Raw genomic sequence first — 18,862 nt, forward strand, 5'->3', positions numbered from 1 at the left:
GCTGGGTCCCATGCTGCTGCTCTTCAAGTGCTTCCAGGAGCGGAGGCAGATCATTTAAAGCCAGCTTGGCTATCCATGTTTCTCACAGTCTACAGTGCAGGCACAGAGTGAAAATAATACCAGGGTGCACATCTGAATACTAAACTTCATTCACTTCCTTTTATATTAGCAGTTTATATCGGAAAAATAATTTCTAATCTGACACACACATACATTTTTAACAGTTTGAGAAGTGTTCTTGAAGTTAAGAATCAGCTTGAAGTTACGAGTTGTTTCTAGTGTTTATGCACGTTTGCAGAAGTTAGGCTGTGGCTCCCACCAGCAGTGAGCTGGTAGTCAGGGAGCAAAGAGCAACACAGGAGATGAGAGACTAGTGAGAATCAATAATTACATTCCTAGATCCAACTGGGAATGTGCTGCTTTTGCTCATAAATTGGTAAACCAGATGGTTAAAATGGCAGTAGGCTAGTAGGGGTGGGAACTGAAGCTAAGACGGCTGGTCCAATATATTGCAAAAAGGGCACATTTTCATACATCTTTAAGCTATTTCCCAGGGTTCCCAAGTTTATTGGGGTATTTACATTCTCACTGGAAGTAAATCTTCTAGTGTTTTTGTAAGCCTCCAGTGCAAAACAGTGCAAAAGCAGGAATTACACTGCTACTGTAATTTCTTACATGTACAATTTTAATGAGACTAGTAGTGAAATAACAGGTTAATCTGCACAGAAGAGAATGACAGACCTAAGACCACTTCAAAAATCTAACCTCTTCAAATTATGGAAGTCCCTAATATCCTACTAGCGCTTGGTTCTTCATGAGTCCATGCGACTAGTTCTAATTTTAGAATATACTGACCGTACAAAAAAAGGCTTAGTTTCTACTTCATTGATTCTAGAAGACTAGTTTCATCCGTGAGCTTTATGTAGGATATGTGGATCCATCAAATCAGGTTTAAAGGTAATAGATGCAAATATCTAAATGTGAATGACAGAGACCGAGTAATGGTCGGGAAATTAGGATGAAGAGAATCAAGGAAGTGGAAAATCCCTGAACAAATACCGTCCATGAAGAATATGAAATCTTATGGGATATGAGGGTTTGTGCCATCACTTTTAAAATTAATGCGACAGAAGTTAAGTGTTTCCATTAATACTACTCAGTGATAGTGATAATTTGCTGGCTTCTTCTGTATTACCATATATTTGGAATGAGTAATCTTTAAAAAAATAATTTAATTTCCCCCCTCCAAAGAGAAATTCAAAGGATTTTCTAACACTGACAAAATGTCCTAATGGTTTATAAACCCAGACACCAAGTCACTCATCAGTAACATTGCAAAGGTAACACTCAAAATCAGTCAATGGCATGGAACTTGGTCCCAGAGATCGTCCAGACTTTAATGAAAGTTATCGATTAAATAGCAGTATTGATTTAAGTGAAAATCATGTGCGATACTGTGGCACTCTATGGAGCACAGCAAAAATCAGGAATCAGTCTTGGACTGACATATCTTGTTCTTGGTTCAAGTGAAAAATGCTGGTGACGCAGCAACACTACTTCCCGTTCTGGACATAGGTAGCACGGGTCAACCCAAAGCATCTGCATGACACTTCTCTGAGCATCTGTTAAGAGTCTGAGGGGAAAAAAACCCATCAAAACTCAAAGATTAAGACTCTGTGTCTATTTTGAACATGAACAGTCAGCAAAATATTCAGTACAAAAGGCTGAAGATGTTTTTGAAGACCAAATTAAATTCCCTCTAAAAGCTACAGAGTTTTCTGGAGGTTATATTAGGCAAAATGTGTATTTCAACACATTTTCCCAAATTTATTTTTGTGATAAAAACACCACCCAAACCAAAATTTTTTATCTACCTCAGAGTGGATTCAAAATGGCTTTTACAAATGAACTCACCTTTCCTGACATACAACCGAGACAGTTACCTGTGAAAAATGGGACACACAGTAATATACAAGTCCCAAGCACTATAAAGTCAAAACTTGTAGCACTTACCACATTATACAGACCAATGCACCACCGCTCAAATAAGATCTGTCCAGAAAATCCATTAATGAAAGCAAACCAAAGCTGAAACAAAGACAAGTAACAAGAAGTTTTAGATTACTACTGCAGTACATGTTTCCATTTACAGTAGAGGAGGAGGATGGAGAACACAAACCACCATGTGGAGACAGCTGCTTGTCATGCTCTAAAACTAATTTTCAGTACTGTCAGGCAGTTATCTTCTGAAGTCTTACATTTTAAGTACTGCCAGAATAATGTTTATTTAAAATAAAATACTCAGGTGATGGAACAATTTGCTGTATTTGCACCATTGCGCTAAAAAATTAAAATTGCCTCAAACTATTTCAAAGTCTTTATTGCTGGCAAATGCTTGAAGCCAGAAGCCACTTTAGTTTCCATCATGGTTTGCAAAGAATTTCCAAGGTAAATGTGTTTGGATGGATTCTCTGCTTGACTAGTGTCCTACTTTTACAGTCCCAGAATTCCAGTGACACCAACTTACCAGTTACATAGTCTTACTAATATTATAATCTTATTGTCTAGATTGTGTAAGCATGGTATTTAATAAACTAACAAATTAGTAATAAAAGGCTGTGGAGTCTTCATCTTCTTACAAAACCTAGCTGAGCAAGCCCAGCGCCACCTGGTTTGAATTTTATGTTCACCCTACTTCAAACAAGAAGTTGGACTAGATGGCCTCCGAGGTGCCTTCCAGCTGAGGGGATTCAGTAACGCCACAATCCCAGGAAACCACTGTAAGCTGCAGGACATCGGTAAACTCTTTTTAGCATTCCCTTGGACCTAGCTTCCTTGAGCCTATTTCTTATCTTGTTTAAGCAGCTTTTTGAAGCAAGAAGTGCTTTACCGGGTTGGAACAAAATACGTAGTCAGTGGGCATTGAAAGAAGCTTAGAAAACAATATAAGCAAGAAGGAAAAGAATTATCTTACCCCAAGAAATTGGAAGAATAATTAACAGTTTAAGGGCATCCTGAAACAGTTTGCATGTCAACCATTGCACTTACTAGATAACAAAGGATTTCTGTGAATGTGTGGCTGTAGTCCATTTTAAACTCCACACTGCAACATGGCACTTCATTCAAAATTAGCTAAACATTATGTGTGGGAACACTCCTTCTCTCCACCCCCTTTCAACACATTTTGTCCTGCATTTGCTTTACAAGTTCATGTTGCACTGCAGGCATAGGTATTGCAGACCAGTCAAGGGATGCCCATGCCTATTCCCTTCTCACTGCCTGAGTACCCACGGCACCCACTCCAGGCATCTCTTCTGACACCATTCTGTCACTCACATACAGCAGCACTCTCCTGCCAGCATAATTTCTTCTCTGGCTCACTTGTGCGGTATTAGTGTCCTAGCAAAACACCTCCAATGACAATTAGTTAACTGTATGTCATCTGATCTCTTCCCCTGCTCCTACCCAAAACGGATAGAAAATAATTAAGAAAAACAACAAGAGAAGATTACCAATACTGCATCAAGACCTACAACTGTTGCCATAGATGCAATGTCTAAACAGACTAGGACTCTTCAGCATGGGACAGAGGCAACTTAAGGGAAGATTAACATATTTATAAGATTGACAAGAATAGCAAATAGTTGTTCAAATAAGAACTGCTGCAAGACAGTAGATTAGCAAGCTACACAAAAAGAAAAAGCAAAGGGTTTCCACACAATACATGGTTGACCTAGGGGAACTGCCTGCCAGACTATGCTGTGGATGCCAACAGCAATTATAAAAAAAAAAATCATGGAAGGAAAGCTGGAGACCAGATGTGTCTGCCAGAGAACTACCACTGTTCACAGATAAGAGATCGGGTTAGTTGAACTCTTATCCTGACCCTCTACAGCTGTTCTTACATCTAGTATATCACCATTCTTGTTTAAAATTAATCATTCTAATGCACTCACTGCTCAAGTGAGAAGCAATGCCACTGATCTCAACTCATTTGCTAATAGATATGCCTTGCACAGTAGGCAGCTATTTGAATTTATTTCCTACAGGTTTTTAAACCTGCAACTGCTCTTTCCACTAGAGACTTTCTATCAATTTCACCCTACGTTACTCTGAAGTTTTTACTCTGCTATACCTGCTGCCACCTTCTTGCAGCTTGTACTTCAGAAGTGCCCTTGTAAGCTTTCTTAAGAGCCAACAGTTTCTTACCAAGTCCATTTAGCTGAAGGGCATCAGCCTAGTATAAACCACAAAATATTTCTCCAGTTTCTTAAAAAAATTTCCTCTTTCTTTCACATTGTCAATCACACAATATATTAAATCAGCATTTAAGTATTCACCTCCCCAGCTCTGCCCAGTAAAAGGACAGAGGGAAGACACATTTTACATCACAGCTTTTTTTATCATTTCTACTGTATAAACTTGAATGATCACTGCTCTTTAAATCTTGCTCTAAAGACTCAATTAATGGCTCAAAGCAGCACACATAGACCAGTCACACTCTCACACTTGGAGTCTTTCAACCAGCATTTTAAATCAGCTACTTAACGCAACACTTCAAATGAAATACATAAAAGATCTTGGGTACAAAGCCTGATGCCCCAAAAAGAAACCACAATTAATTTTGAGCTATTAGGTAAGAAACTAAACAGTTTCTTCTCCTAGGAAGAAACAGAGATTTAAATAAGGATAGTCTCAGATATTTAGCAATGACAGTCCAGGCATTTAGCATCTCCAGGCTTCTTACGATTAATTGCAACTATGAATGAAGGCAGCAATCCTACAAAACATAAATAGCTCACAAATCAGAAGCCTGTCTGGCTAGCTGGCAACCACAACCTGTGCACTACTGTTTTCTAGACCCCACTGAGAAAGCAAATTTCAAAGATTTGTAGCAAATGTTGAGGCCTTTTATGACATTGGCTCATGCTACTTAGAAAATCATTGCTTTCTGAAACCATAGCCTCCCATAACTAGTCCTCTAGCAAGATGTTGCTGATTTTCCATCAAAACGGTAAAACAAAGCAGCCAGACTTTATGTAGCAAGCCCAAGGCTAGGAGAAAAGTCCCAAACCAGGCAAAGCTAACATCTTAGATACACATTTCCCAAAAAAATACTAGCAATAATGAAGTGATAATACAATCATTTAAAACTTGGACAAAGAAAAGCTGGTACGATGCCCCACAATGCAGCAGACTGTCAAAGTACAAATGAAAAATACCCCCTCAACAACCCAATTCTTTCTACTCTAAGTTCCTACCCTACCAGAACTCATTGAAGGACCCTGCTAAAATCACCTTCAGATTAGTCATTTACTAGAGAATAATACTGAGATGGACGTGTCTGACTGTGGTAAACAGGTACTATAAGTGTCACTATCTTTAGCCTTCTGCAGTGTTTTTCAACATAGAAAGAACCCCTTAAAGAGAATTTTTTTTCCTTATTTCAAGCTGCTGTAATTCAGAAGGCCAGGAAGTAACATTCAGAAAGTTCAATGTTCTGCTATTTCAAAAGCCAAATTTGAACTATTTTTCTTTTGGCAGGATCCACACAGGTGAAAATTCAAAGTGAGAACATTCCCAACGCTTATGCAAGTCTGCATGCACCACATGCTCCAGACAGAGGGCAAAAGCTGTTACAGCTACGACACACTGAAAAATAACAGCTATCCTTGTCTTCTCCAGAGACTCACATTATCAAATGCCAATTGACAGAATGTCATATAATTCCTCAATATCTTAATGTCAAGAGTAAATCAGATACTCTGTGTAAAATATACACCTATTTGAATTGAACATAAACCATAAATTGTCATGCATGGTTTAGGACCAGCTGTTTGTAAGAGAGAATATGGTATTCTTTAAGGTCAGCAAAGAGAAAAAACCAACAAAAACCCCTCCACCTCAATCTTCCTGTTAACAGAATGAAGTTGCAACAACCCATACTTGACTCAGAGTTGGTAAGCTGGTAGAAAAACTTGCCAAGTCTGCCTGGCTTGCCAAGCTCCAGGAATTTGCAGGGCTCAACTCCAGTACTGCTATGAACAAATGGACCCAAAGTTATTAAACCGCTTTTCTGGCTGGAAAAAAAGAAACCTTTTCACTTTAACTATTACCTGGCTGCCAAAAAGCTGGAAAAGCTTATTTGTAACTCAGCTACAAAATATATATTTTTCTCCCAAGGACAAGAGGTCCAATTTGACTGTAAAGAAATTCAGACCTGCGGCTGAAATCTGGGTTGATATATTGCCATGCTTTATTATAGCAGACATTGCAAAGATCTGAAACCAGTAGGTATTGTGCACACAAAGTGGAACATGTTGCAAACTAAAAGCTACCCCATGTTTCCTGCCTTGAAGTGTGGCCACATTCTTTAAGTAAGAAACCCCACTGCTGAAGCACTCAATGCCAGCTGTGATGTGGGCACTGTGCCACTAGAGAAGGGGGAAGAAAAAAAGAAAGGAGGGGGGTGTGTGGGATGTGGAAATGAGACTGCTGCCTCCTTCCAGAGGTCGACAAAAGCCAACAGATGGTAAAACTTGGTTAATATTGACTTGAGCTGCAGGCAAACTGAGGATCTCAAGGTAAAAGAGTCTTGCGCTGCCATTTTGAGCCACGAGCCTATCCACCTGCTCTAGAGTACATTTTGAGAAAAGATCAAGTATTATTTTCAAAAAATATTCCCACTTGAGCAAGTTGGAAGGCAATTTTAATTGCATTATTGCTTCATGCATAATTACCGCAACATTAATGCCTGAAATAGTAGGAACTAATTTATTTAAGTGCTCTAAGGCACTGGGATAGCAAATCATCTATTCTAAACGTGTATATTTACGAAGTCTTGATAATAGACAGCTTAACAAGTACTAGAAATGTTTTCCCAATTCTGCTAAAGGGCACAGAAAGCTAATGTAGTCAGGGTATCAACAATTGCCACAGGCACCAATTATAGCCAGACAGGATGCCTTTCCTATTCAGAAATGAATTTAATTCTAAAAAATCTGGGCTCTCAGCACACACACATTTCACATGTTCTTACCAAACAGGCTCATTTACAGTTTGCTCAATAATGCAGGTTTGTGCGTCTCCTGTGCAGTTCATTAATGATGTGTCGTGATTAAAAACCTCTCATTACAGATGTCTGTCTCCATGCCGGACTCCTATGCCTTCCCAAATGCACACAGCCTTAAAACAATCGCTTTGTTAGAGAAGATACAGCACCCACTTTATAACATAGGTAAAGAGCCTCGATAATAAGATTGGACAGGGTAAGCATGGCTGCCTAAGACTGACTTGATTTGCCAAGGAATATTTCCCTCGCTCCTTTTATTCCCCCGCACTGTTTATTAACTCTTTGCTGAAAACAGATCAATATTTTTCAATCGAAAAGCATTTGCTCCAGGCCTATGCACTCCAAACAAGTGCCCATTTAAGCTTAAAAATCATCTCCAATATTCTCCACCAGTGTTCACACATATTTTATAAGTTTTGTGCTCCTTCTATCTCATTAAAAAACCCCTATGCATTGATTGCAGAGCTTGGTCAGATAAATATCAAAGCAACCAATACAATAGAGATTTCCTGGCTTTAAACACTAGTTTATTAAATAACCCTGAACAGCTGCTATTTCTTCTATTGTTGACTACAGAGAGACAGTTTATATTTCAGAATACTAAAGAGCACAGTTTTATCAGCTTCATCTTTCTCTACTTATAGAGAAGACATGTAGAAAATTTGATTTCTTCCTTATATGTGTTGTTTCCATGCTGCTCTTCTCCAAGCAATCAGCTACTGACACCCATCCTCCAAAGCACAAGTAACATACAACAGGAGGGGCAAGCACAGAGAGAGCAGAGGAAAAGGGGGCATGAGGGCCAAAAGCAACATCACTCAGTCACACAAACTAGCAATTCTTAGTTTAAATCCTCAGAATAATTCTGAAGACTTCAAAATTAAGTAAGAATTAGTGAACCTGTGGGTTTTGTTTGTTGGTTTGTTTGGTTTTTTTTTCCTAGTGGTTACCATTAGAGAACCATCATGTTTTTTGCCCTAGGAGTTGTGAGCCCTGTGGAAAGACACCACATCTGCAGATGACTATGCAGTATACATCAGAAGCAACTAGCCATTTAAGACATGAGAAGATTGCCTCTCCCAGCAACATTTGGCCACAACACACTAATTAACATGTTAAAAAAAAAAAAAAAACAAACCACAAAACATAGCAGGCCATGGAAATTCTTTTTCTTCACAGTAGGGTGGTGGGTTTCTTTTTTTGTGTTCCTTCAATTACACAAACATCTAATCAGTATGTCAAATTATGTATTTAATATTTACCTCACTGGTAAAATGAACATGCAGCCCATTAGAGCAAATTTAACAGAAAACTATTATCTGACTTATTTTTTTTATTCTTATGACACCAAGTAGAAAGGGTAAGATATTTCTCCAGCTCTTCTGGTGGGAAGTGTTCCAGGGTCTTAGTATTTCTCCAGCATACTAATTGCTGCAGAAACAAGCCTACGATAACGTGATTAGAAATAGCCTGAACTACCAAGGGACAGACATACTTGCCTAAAGATGTGGTTAAACTTAGGGGTTCCTCAGAACACTTCCCTTTTACAAACAGAACCAACTCTACTCTGGTAGATATTACTATTTTTCATCCATCCTTAAGTTTTCTTAAGCTGACACGGCTACACTAGGATTGTTTCATCATGCATATGTGTGACACCTGAGAAGTGACAGTACTTACATAGTGACTTTTTAAAAATCATATTAAAAAACAACATGGCTCAGGACAGTTCTGTCCAGGACGCAGAGTTTCAGCACACCTGCTTAGTCAAAGGGGTCCAAAGCACAGCCAAAGCAAGACTATCAAGAATGCTGATGCTGGGAAGTCACCCATCATTATCCTACAAAGCCAGCAGAGCATCCTGCTCTGGCTGGAAGTCAGGCTGAGACAGATGGAAGATGCCAGCTGAGAAGAAACAAGACAGAAGCTCGTTGGCTATATCGTCTTTTCACCCCTGCTTGGGGAGTGAGGTGGGCTCAGCTGCTTGGTTGGCAAGCTGGAAGCATCACACCAGGCCACTGTCTCCTGCTACTACAGTGTAAACTCATGCTATGAACTCCCTGTACCATCAGCTCTTTTTACAAAACAAACATTACTCATAACACTCCTTCAGCAAAAAGAGTGCAGCTGTAAAGAAAGGTTTCCATTGTCATGGAAGACGTGCTTATGCTCAAAGCAGCAGTGACTGCAATGTTGCAGCCATTCAGTAATGTAAACGTTCTTGGGGCTTGTTTTTCCTTTTTTGCCTCCCAGATTTCCCTGCCAGCTCCTTTAACTGCCCTTGAGTACTAGCACATCACTGTGGAACTGGAAAGTACAATATGACTATTAATAGCTTGGCATGTATTAATGAGAATTTATGGTATCTCATCAGCATGTAATCACTCCAGACTGGTCTTGATACAACTTTCACAACTGTGTAATTGACCCACATCTCGCGTAAAAAGATAAGGACATGCTATTACATAGTTTTAAATGACCTGCTGGCTTTTCTGAAGCTAAATGGTATCTTTAGCCAACAATGAAGTAATAGATGTGCTTTGGGTTTGTTATTCTTAATTTGTTCTTTAATGCTGAAATAAATGGATTAAAAAAAGACCCAAGTTTAGCTATTTATATTATTAGGTGAGGAAACAGAACAGTTTCAGGTAACTTACCCACCTGAAATTTTGCTAAGCACTTAGAATCCAATAATAAAAATCATGTCAGAAAGCAAGAAAAGTAGTATTTGAAATAGAAGGATCAGGGAACTGTGGAAAAAAGGATGCTACTACTATTAGCCAAGTAAGGGCAATGAAAGGGAAAGCAAGCACAGAAAGGGCTATAGAAAAGATCAACAGGCCAGCAAGTCTAGTATTTGATGTACAAGCAGAAGGAAAGCCAACAAAACACATGATGCTCCCTGAATGAAGCCTGATAGCACCATGAGTCAAAAGTATGGCTGAACGCACCAAGGCTGTTCATACCTGGGATGTGCGCTAGGGCTCACTGCAGCCTGAATAAAGCACATCACCACAGACCTGTAACCACAAAATTCATCAACACCTCTTGTGCCAAAACAAGAACAGAGACCAGAAGCTTTAACACAAATCCGGCCCTAGAAGATCTGGCATGCACAGAAAACCCCAACATTGCGCGCATTTACAAAGCGGAGAGTGGAAATGACAAACCTCTGTATCTTAACACCCACATTGCAACCCTGTATCCTTGTGGAGCTGTAACTCTGTGGGACACTGGTGGAATACACCTGGTCCCACCCAAGCTGGAGCTAGCCTTACTGCAACATGCATTCTGTCACAGACATGTATGCAAATACCTTGAAGTGACTAGCAAGCAATCCATTTCTCTAAAATCATAGCATTCCGTTTTCACATCCAGTTAGCTGAAAGATAAAATCCCAAACCCGGACCTCATTCATCTAGTACCCCAGAACAGCATTGCAAGAACACAGGAACACGTAAAGATTTCTTTGAAGCACTGCCCCTAAAGGAGTAAGAGATCACCAGAATGGAGGAAGATAAGATTAAATTAAAAAAAAAAAAAAAAAAAAAGAATGTATAGAATGCTGTAATTCATTAAGAAAATATTACCTTTACTCTTAGTTGTCTTCTTCCCATAGCATTGTGTAGCTGGCAATTTCCCTGTAGCCTATGTGTAGCTTAATGAAGCAAAAAGTTCACAATCCACATACAAATGCATTCACTTATACCTGCATATGGTACAGGGCACCAGGATAAAAAGTAGTAGGGAGATCAATATTCATTTTATGTAGCTAAAATACAGTTGTGTGTTCTTATTTCTTGGATATAAACCTAGGCAACATCTTGCAGTAATCAATACTATTTTAATGTTTCCAAGGACCAAATGCATTCCCTATACTGACAGAAAAGCTGATGGTGATGACCAAGACTCTGACCGTCACTATTCAGTTCCTATTTTACACTTCAATCCTTTCCCTTCAAACCTTTATTTGCAGTAGTCCCTTATGTTGCACTCGCACACAGTTTCACAGATTTTGCTTTCCTTGTCACCACATAAAGGAATCTTTCTGCAAAGCTGCTGAATTAAGTGCAATAGAAGCAGTTCTGTAGCAAGGTCATTTTAGGTCTGGAACCACAGACCCCTTAGGATTCCCTATTATGGCTACATGAACTGCCAGGTGCCCCTTGCAAGTCTGTTTCCCCCCCTTCCTCCCTATGAAATAAAATTCAGTCTCTGTAAGCCCTTGCATTAAACTACTTTTATCCAGGAAGTTTATACATAGTTCTCTTACAGTTTGGAACCCAAGGAAAAAAAACCAAACTCAGCAACAGAAAAGCCAGACCACTACGGAAACAGCAGCTCATCTACTGTCATACTGACAAGAGCAAACCTTTACAGTTGTAATCTAGGGAGCAGCCCATGTTTCTCATTACCCACAACTCTATTAGCATTGCAGCACAGAGCCCAAAACTACCAGGACTCACGATGCAATCTAAAGAGCTCCCTAGTACTTATTTTACATTTATTCCAGTTTTATGTAGTATTACAACCATTTCCTTGGTCAGTGAGACAATCTAAAAATAGACAGGACTTTCCATTTTCTTTTTTTACACACCTGCTTTTAAACATGCTACTGCTTCCCTAACGGCTCCAAGCCTATTTCAAAAAAGGTCTCTCCCCAGCTCTCACTGCCATTCCTCTCATGTGGAAAACACACACAATACTGGTAATTTAGTCTAAATGTATTTCTTTACATGCAGACAAAAGCTGAAAGACTTGGACCCTAAATACCTCTTGCCAAAATACGCAGCACATGGTAAGAACGTGCAATCATTTCACTGGTAAATTACTTCTTGATTTACGTCTCACTAAAAAATAACGTTTGAACTTTTGGAAAGCAATTAGTTTTCACTGCAATACCTATAAAGAAATTCTTGGTGTGCCTTGAAAGCATTCACCGTATCTTCTGATAGAGCTGTGTACGAAGAAAAAAAATAATCAAAGTAGCTAAGAAAAAATACCTTAGATGACAAAAAAAAAAAAGTTCATACATAGGAGCAATGCATTCATGTGATTGCTGAATTCAAGACTTCATTTTGTGCCTTTGGGAGGGTATTGGACACTCGCTCAATACACCAAACAAGCCGCAGAGACTGCTTCTTTTTATGAATGACTCTCCTGAAAAGGCTGAGTAGTAAAGGAGAGACTATGGCAGGCTAATGATGCTTGCTACAAACCTGTTCTTGGTTTCACAACGTTTCGCAAATGATTTAACTCCAGCAAGCTAACTCACACCATCACCTTCCTGCTAGGAAAACCCTTCATGACAAATGACCAAATTGCCTCCGAATGGGGGCCAGCAACATACCTCTGGATTCTGTAGCTTTTCACCAAGCTCCACAAAAACACAGGAAGGCTGAGTGGTTACACACAACAAAAAGCTGAGACTGCACCTGAGGCAGTGCTCACAGGAACAAGGTCTACAAACAAAATTTGAGCTTAGGCAATGCTGTAAGTAGCAACTCTGAGAATTAAGATGTATTTTTCATCCTTTACACGCAACATGGAACAAAAAATTATGAAGAACAACTAACCACAAGCTTACTTCTTACTTGAAAATTAGGCAAATACATATTAACACGAAAACTCTATTTGTACAAGACTCTAAAGTTATAAATCCACTTTATCTCTGAAATAAACTGATTAGAATTTCCTTTAACTAACTACAGTAATGAGCATGAGTATTGCTAACTTTTAATACAGCAGACAGTGGGAGGCAGGGAAATATGCACAGCATCCATACCATGATTCACTTGATCTACACAGAACAGCATGACACTAGCTGCTGTGCAAGTAAGTCCCTTCTAGTCCTCCAACAGTAGTTGTGCTTCAGAACTAGACTCAGGTGCAGAAAAGCACCTACAGAGTGCAAGAGGGAATAAATGTTTTCCATTTGCAAGCCAAATGAACTAAATGCAGTTAAGGTCCATATTTGCTCCCTCTTAATAAATTCTTGGGACAGCAAGCTCTTCAGAACACCGCAGAGCTCCAAAAGACATTATTCTCTATGGAAATCATATATTATGTGAAAATTTGTCCAACTAAATCATAGTTACAGTTTTCCCCCTATTGTATTCTCCCCTCATTCTAGATCAGAACAGCATACATCTTTAGAAAAGTAGTTCCCCTTGCTCCTTGGCGCAGAATGAATGCATCAATTCAACATTGAGTTGAGACACACTAGGACTTTTTTTTTTTTTTAATAACAAAGCACACCATGTAAAGTGAAGGCAACCAGGAAATAAGAAAAATCATCAGCTGTACGGGGATTCTGTGAAGTCATATGCATTACTGGTTTGGGTTTTTTTCTTTCCTTGAAAGCATGTAGCAGCCCTTGTAGGCTCTTGGTTACTGGAGAATGTGCTCACATCTCTAAAGGACAGAAATCCAGAAAGAACTGCAGGTGCTGTACCAGGATGGTCATACACATTCAGGCCAATGGCTCATCCCACCTAGTTGCTTATCTTCAACAGTACATGCATGCCAAGTCCTAGAGAAGAACACGAACCACACAATTTCCAGGTACTCACTCGGCATCTGCAAATATCCAGCTCTGTGCATTTTCCAAGTCTTCTGTATCTTGCCTATGTAACAGCTGTACCTGCAACAACTATTTTTTTCTCTATTTTTTGGTGGTTTCCTGTTTCCTCTTAAGCCCCTGTACACATCCTGCAACACAATATCCCTTAACAAGGAGTTTTAGGTAGGGTTCAAAACACTGAGCTCAAGTGCAAGCTTCAGCAAGATAGCACAGCAGCTGACAGGTTTATTTTTCAGGACCTACCTGACTAGCAAGGGGAAAAAACATTACGAATGGGACACCAGTGAGTCAAGGAAGACTGAGGAAATGTCTCTCCTCAGATTTCAACAACTCAACCACCTGGTTAACATGAAACAACGAACACTATAGTAACAACAGATTTTTACCAATTCTACCTAGAGAATAGGGCTGGTGAGCAGTATACGTGAAATAGACTGGTACCCCATATCACCTACAGATGTTTTCAGGCCAAGATGGAAAAAAAATACTTGTTCTAAACAATGCTACTAAGAGGTAAGATAGTATTCTTTTATCTAGGCATCAGAAAGATTTCCCCAGTGGCAAAAGCATTAAAGTTACGAAATGTGGGCCATATGCAGTAAAAGACATCTAGTCTGAAATCTGGCACCCTCAACCCATGCAATCCTTTAAGTTGCCTTGGCAGACTTAGTATCCTCAAATATCCTCTTATCTTGCCCTATATCCACATCACTAGACTTCACTAATGCTATAAACACAGACCTCATTCTTTCCAGCACTTCAAAGTTTTTAAAAACCACCAAAAAAAGCCCACAAACAACCAAACAAAAAAACGCAACCCCCAGTCGGTCTACTCAGTCCAAGTACACCAAGTACCAAGGGCCACCAGTCAGCCTACTCCTCCTCCAGGTGCTAACGCTGAGCAATACGGACACAAGCCAGTCCACATCTATAAGCCCAGTAATCAGCTCTCTAGAAGAGCTGAAAGACACAGCATAGCTATTGCTCCCTCCAAAGACACCCGAGACCCCTGTAGAATTAAACAAAGCAAACAACCCAGCTTCCAGACTCTCAGGAGCACTCTCAGAAAAAAGTCATTCCAGCTCCAAAAAGGATATCACAACAGACAATGACTTAATGTTTCATTTAAGACTGCGTCTTCCATACTACAGCACAATCAACTCAATTTAAAATGCAGGTTTTAGCTCTGCAGAACAAACTACCCAGGCTATCATTTCAGTTTAAATCGGGCTTAGAGTGCTCACAGACCATTTGGAACCAATTTAAGTGGATTTACAATCACATCGCAGTTAAACCACTGTAACTTCCTTGTGTAGGCAAGCCTGTATGGCAGGCAAGGGAACGTTTGTTTATAGTTTGAATGACTATATGAGGAGAAAGAGGATGTCAGAAATAGCCTTTGCTTCACTGCTTGGGGATTTCAGCACCGAAGGTTGAAAGGTAGGGGAAAAAGCTTATTATTTTGCGTGCACTACTCAAATATTAGAAGAAACCTTAAACCACTTTACACTGGGGTCTGTCTCAAGTCGCTCAATTCTAACAGAATGTACCACCACATACTGCCATGTCCAACCACTTCTGGGGAAGTATGTCCAAAATTTACATGGCAGATCGTCTACCCTTAGTAACCTACGCATTTTCCAAGTAAATTATTAAATATAATTAATGCCTTTAACCGTAAATTTTTCCTTTAATCTTGCTTAATCCCCAGAAACACTGCCTAATCCATTTTCACTGCCATAATGTTAGCTCTTCAGATAATTTTAAGATGGCAAGTGGTTACTAGCATCAGTCATGTTACCATTAAAAAGCTGCCATTCAAAGGGTTTCCCCCCACTCACTGCTGACAATGACATGCATAGGAAGATGACCAGCCTCACAACTGCCCTGTGTATGACTTGGCTCATTCCTGGGCTCCAGTAGGTTGGAAGTCCCTTGTAGGGGGCTGACACACAAATGTGTGGACCTCTGTGCCTTCAGTCACTCCCAGGGAGCTATTCTCTACCTTGTTAGTATCAGGTTCTAGCACGAACACATGTTCCTTTTGCATGGATACTACAATGTCCTAATGGAAGACAACTGAATATTTTCTTCTTGAAGGGAAGAGGATTTGACAAGTTAGGAAATATTCCCTAAAGTAAAAGCCATAGCTGCTGGATTTTAATCATCTCTATTACCCCACAATCAACATGCCCTCTTCAGGGTCAAAATATTTTTTATGCTGCTGAAACAGAGCACAAGTTCAACCTTCAGCTGAAATCATCACCCTGCCCCCAGAACTGCAGTGCAACCATTTCACATGTCCCCAGATTTCAAGCTCAAGATCCCAAACACAGACCACGTGTGAGAAAACAGATTATATTCTATAAAAGTTTTGACCTTCTGCCCAGTGCTAGAGATGCAACCAGAGCTTTAAGGAAGTGAGAAGTTGCCAGGGCTACTGTTGGGGTAGTTTTTCATATAACAGGGTGCTTTTCTAAAGAAATCAGCTTAAATTAATACTTTTGAGCATCAGGAGCTCCAAGTTCCTTATTATTAAAAAATCAGAAGAGCAAGGCACCTGCACAGCAAATAAAGGGCATTCATTTAACAAGCAAGTTCACAGTATGACACATGCTTGCATACTACTCAACTGTAAAATCAACTGTAAAATCCATTCTCATGGACAAACCTGCAGGCTAAATTGTATTTAAACCAAGGTACTGTACTCAAGACTGCTGCATTAATTTTCTCCAAAAATTAACAGAAGAGGAAGAAGAATATTGATAGTTACATGTTTTAATTGCACTCAGCCTCAAGGTCTCTCAGATAAGGTGTAACATGGAGCCTATGAAAAAGTCGGTTTGCTTTGTACTGAAATTTTAAAAGCTTTTAAGGTTATTTCTAATAAAGCACAATACTTTTTCTGAACACAGCACCAGACTACAGTCCTAACCAACAGCTCCAATATCTTCAAACAATGAACCACATATCTTGAAGCAAATCCAGTGCTGCAAAATAATTTATACCTTTATACCTAGCTTAAAAAAAAACCAAACACACACCACATAACTATGTCACAAAAGCATATTGCAAGCCACTTCTCATGGGTGAGTGTTCCTACTTGCCCATAGCCATTACAGAGGTATTCCTCTTGGCTTGCTCTGCATGCATTGCCATCAGCTTGCCAAAATTACAGATATTGCAAGCAAGTTGTTACATCCTGGTGTTCCAAAAAGCCACAGAAGACAGCTGTGCAAAAGCAGAGCAAGGAGCCCCCCTCTTCACTATTAGGGTTTTTAGCAATCCCTCCCACACTTACACCAGATTAAAGCAAAACAAAACCTTTTTCAAACTGGTAAAACTTAGGAAATGGTAACATATTTCAGACTGCAGTATAGTAATGACTAGGTTAGTTACATTTCTGGAATTCTTAAAATAACCTGTTAGCTACACGCAGCTTAGTAGTTGGTATTTGAAGGCAAAACCAAACCTCACTCATCAAGACCTTCATCAACAGAAGTAGTTAAACAGATCCTATTCCTTGCTATTGAGAATGTTTTTAATGTTAAGCCTCTGAAGAGTTACTAACATCACTATGTTCTTGTCAGCATCAAAATACAAGAGACAGGGAATGAGCATGCATCTTCACCTCTGAAAAGGTGTGCTTTTTCCATCCTGGCACCTGTATTGTATAGAACTTCATCTGAGATTAAAGAACCAGCAAGGAGAAGGCACTTATTACTTGGAAAAATCAGAAGCAGAACATGGAGTTCAGATGGCTATCTTGTGAGAACTTTCAGGAAAAAGTGAAAAAGACAAATGAAAAGTCGAGGGAGGGGGGCAGGGGGAGGTGACCATGCTTCAAAAGGAAAAGGGCCTAGTGGTTAGGAACGATTGCTGAAGAGTGCATGGCAGTTTTCAGCTTTTTTTCCCCCTCTGTTTTTAAAATAAAACTGACTTTAAAGCCTTCAGCAAAGAGTTCTATAGTTTAATAATTTAGCCCATGGATGATGCTTTATTAACGGCATGCATCAGACATTATCACCAGAAAACTGGATAGAAGCCCAGATGTCTGGTTAAAGACCATTTTTATTTCCTACATTTTCAAAACATTGCATGGGGCTTTAGCTGCACGACTCAGATGAACTTAATGAGAGTCACGCAGCTATGCCTGCATATGCTGCTTTGAAAATAGAGAAGCACTGTTTTGGGTTCTGTTTTTCTGAAGCTCTCCCTGGAGTGATTTAAAGCTGTTTTTTTCCTCTCAGTCTTTTCTCTAAAGGTCTTCTACACTTCACCTCACCATGTCTGACAGATAAATAGCTGAAAACTTGGGACACGTCATTTCTCAAAGATCCCAGCACTCAAAGCTTGTGTGGTACTATGAAACCAAACAGTAAACAGCCAGGCAATTATATTCAGCCAATTGTGTATATATCTTCAATTTAACTGCAATAAGTTACTTCAAATCAGAATACTGCTGTGGGCACTGAGCAGAGTTACAACTTGGTATCAACAGATGTCATTTATTATGATTGATTACTACTTACTGTAAACCATTTTAATACTCACACATGATCAAACAATATAGGTTATTCAGGTTCAAATCAAAACTTCGGTATATACATTGCATTAACACCACGCAGATTTCTACTGGAAAGCCATGCCATAAATTGTAAGTTAAAGAAAAACATTTAGGGGAAAAAAAGTTAAAGAAAAATCATTTACAACCTATTTAAAAAAAAAAAAAAAACATTTCGCTGTATTTCTCTTGGTAAGCTACAAGAATGATTTCAACGTACTTGCATCTTTTCAAATAGTTTAAAAGGCAGAGTTCCTTATATTCTTTCATTTTCTTTAAGCAGGAGTGCTAATCTTTCTCTTTCTGAGCTTATGAATTGCCTGTTTAAACAAGAGCCTCCAGTCATACGGCTGTTGGCAAGTCTGCCTTCAGGTCCATACAGACCAAGCCTGGGAAAGAACCAGGACTTCACTCTAATCTTTCAAGTCTGCAGTGACATTGCAGCAGAAAACTCAAGGAGAATATAAAGATTGCTACTTTTCAATTTTCAGCACTCGTTTTATAGAAATAAATAATACGAGAGACCATGTAAATCCTTAACAACTTCATAACAAGTTCTGAGAGAAGGAGCAAGCAATGCAAACAGGATCACTTCAGGGAAACCTATCTAGATCAGAAACCACATGAATAATGTGAATTAAAA

General features: G+C 39.3%; 1 protein-coding gene across 6 annotated transcripts in view; it reads right to left on the reverse strand.

Moving 5' to 3' along the window:
* The window catches only part of ATP8A2 (ATPase phospholipid transporting 8A2), a 357,046-nt gene that overhangs the window by 115,085 nt on the left and 223,099 nt on the right, over positions 1 to 18,862 (reverse strand). For all 6 annotated transcript variants that reach the window (XM_080376382.1, XM_080376381.1, XM_080376380.1 and 3 more), the window contains one exon: positions 2,014 to 2,088. In XM_080376382.1, the coding sequence (XP_080232508.1) occupies positions 2,014 to 2,088 (75 nt within the window). The remainder of the gene's footprint in view (positions 1 to 2,013; positions 2,089 to 18,862) is intronic.

Source organism: Falco punctatus (genome assembly GCF_963210335.1).
Source record: "Falco punctatus genome assembly, chromosome: 2".
Lineage (NCBI taxonomy): Eukaryota > Metazoa > Chordata > Aves > Falconiformes > Falconidae > Falco > Falco punctatus.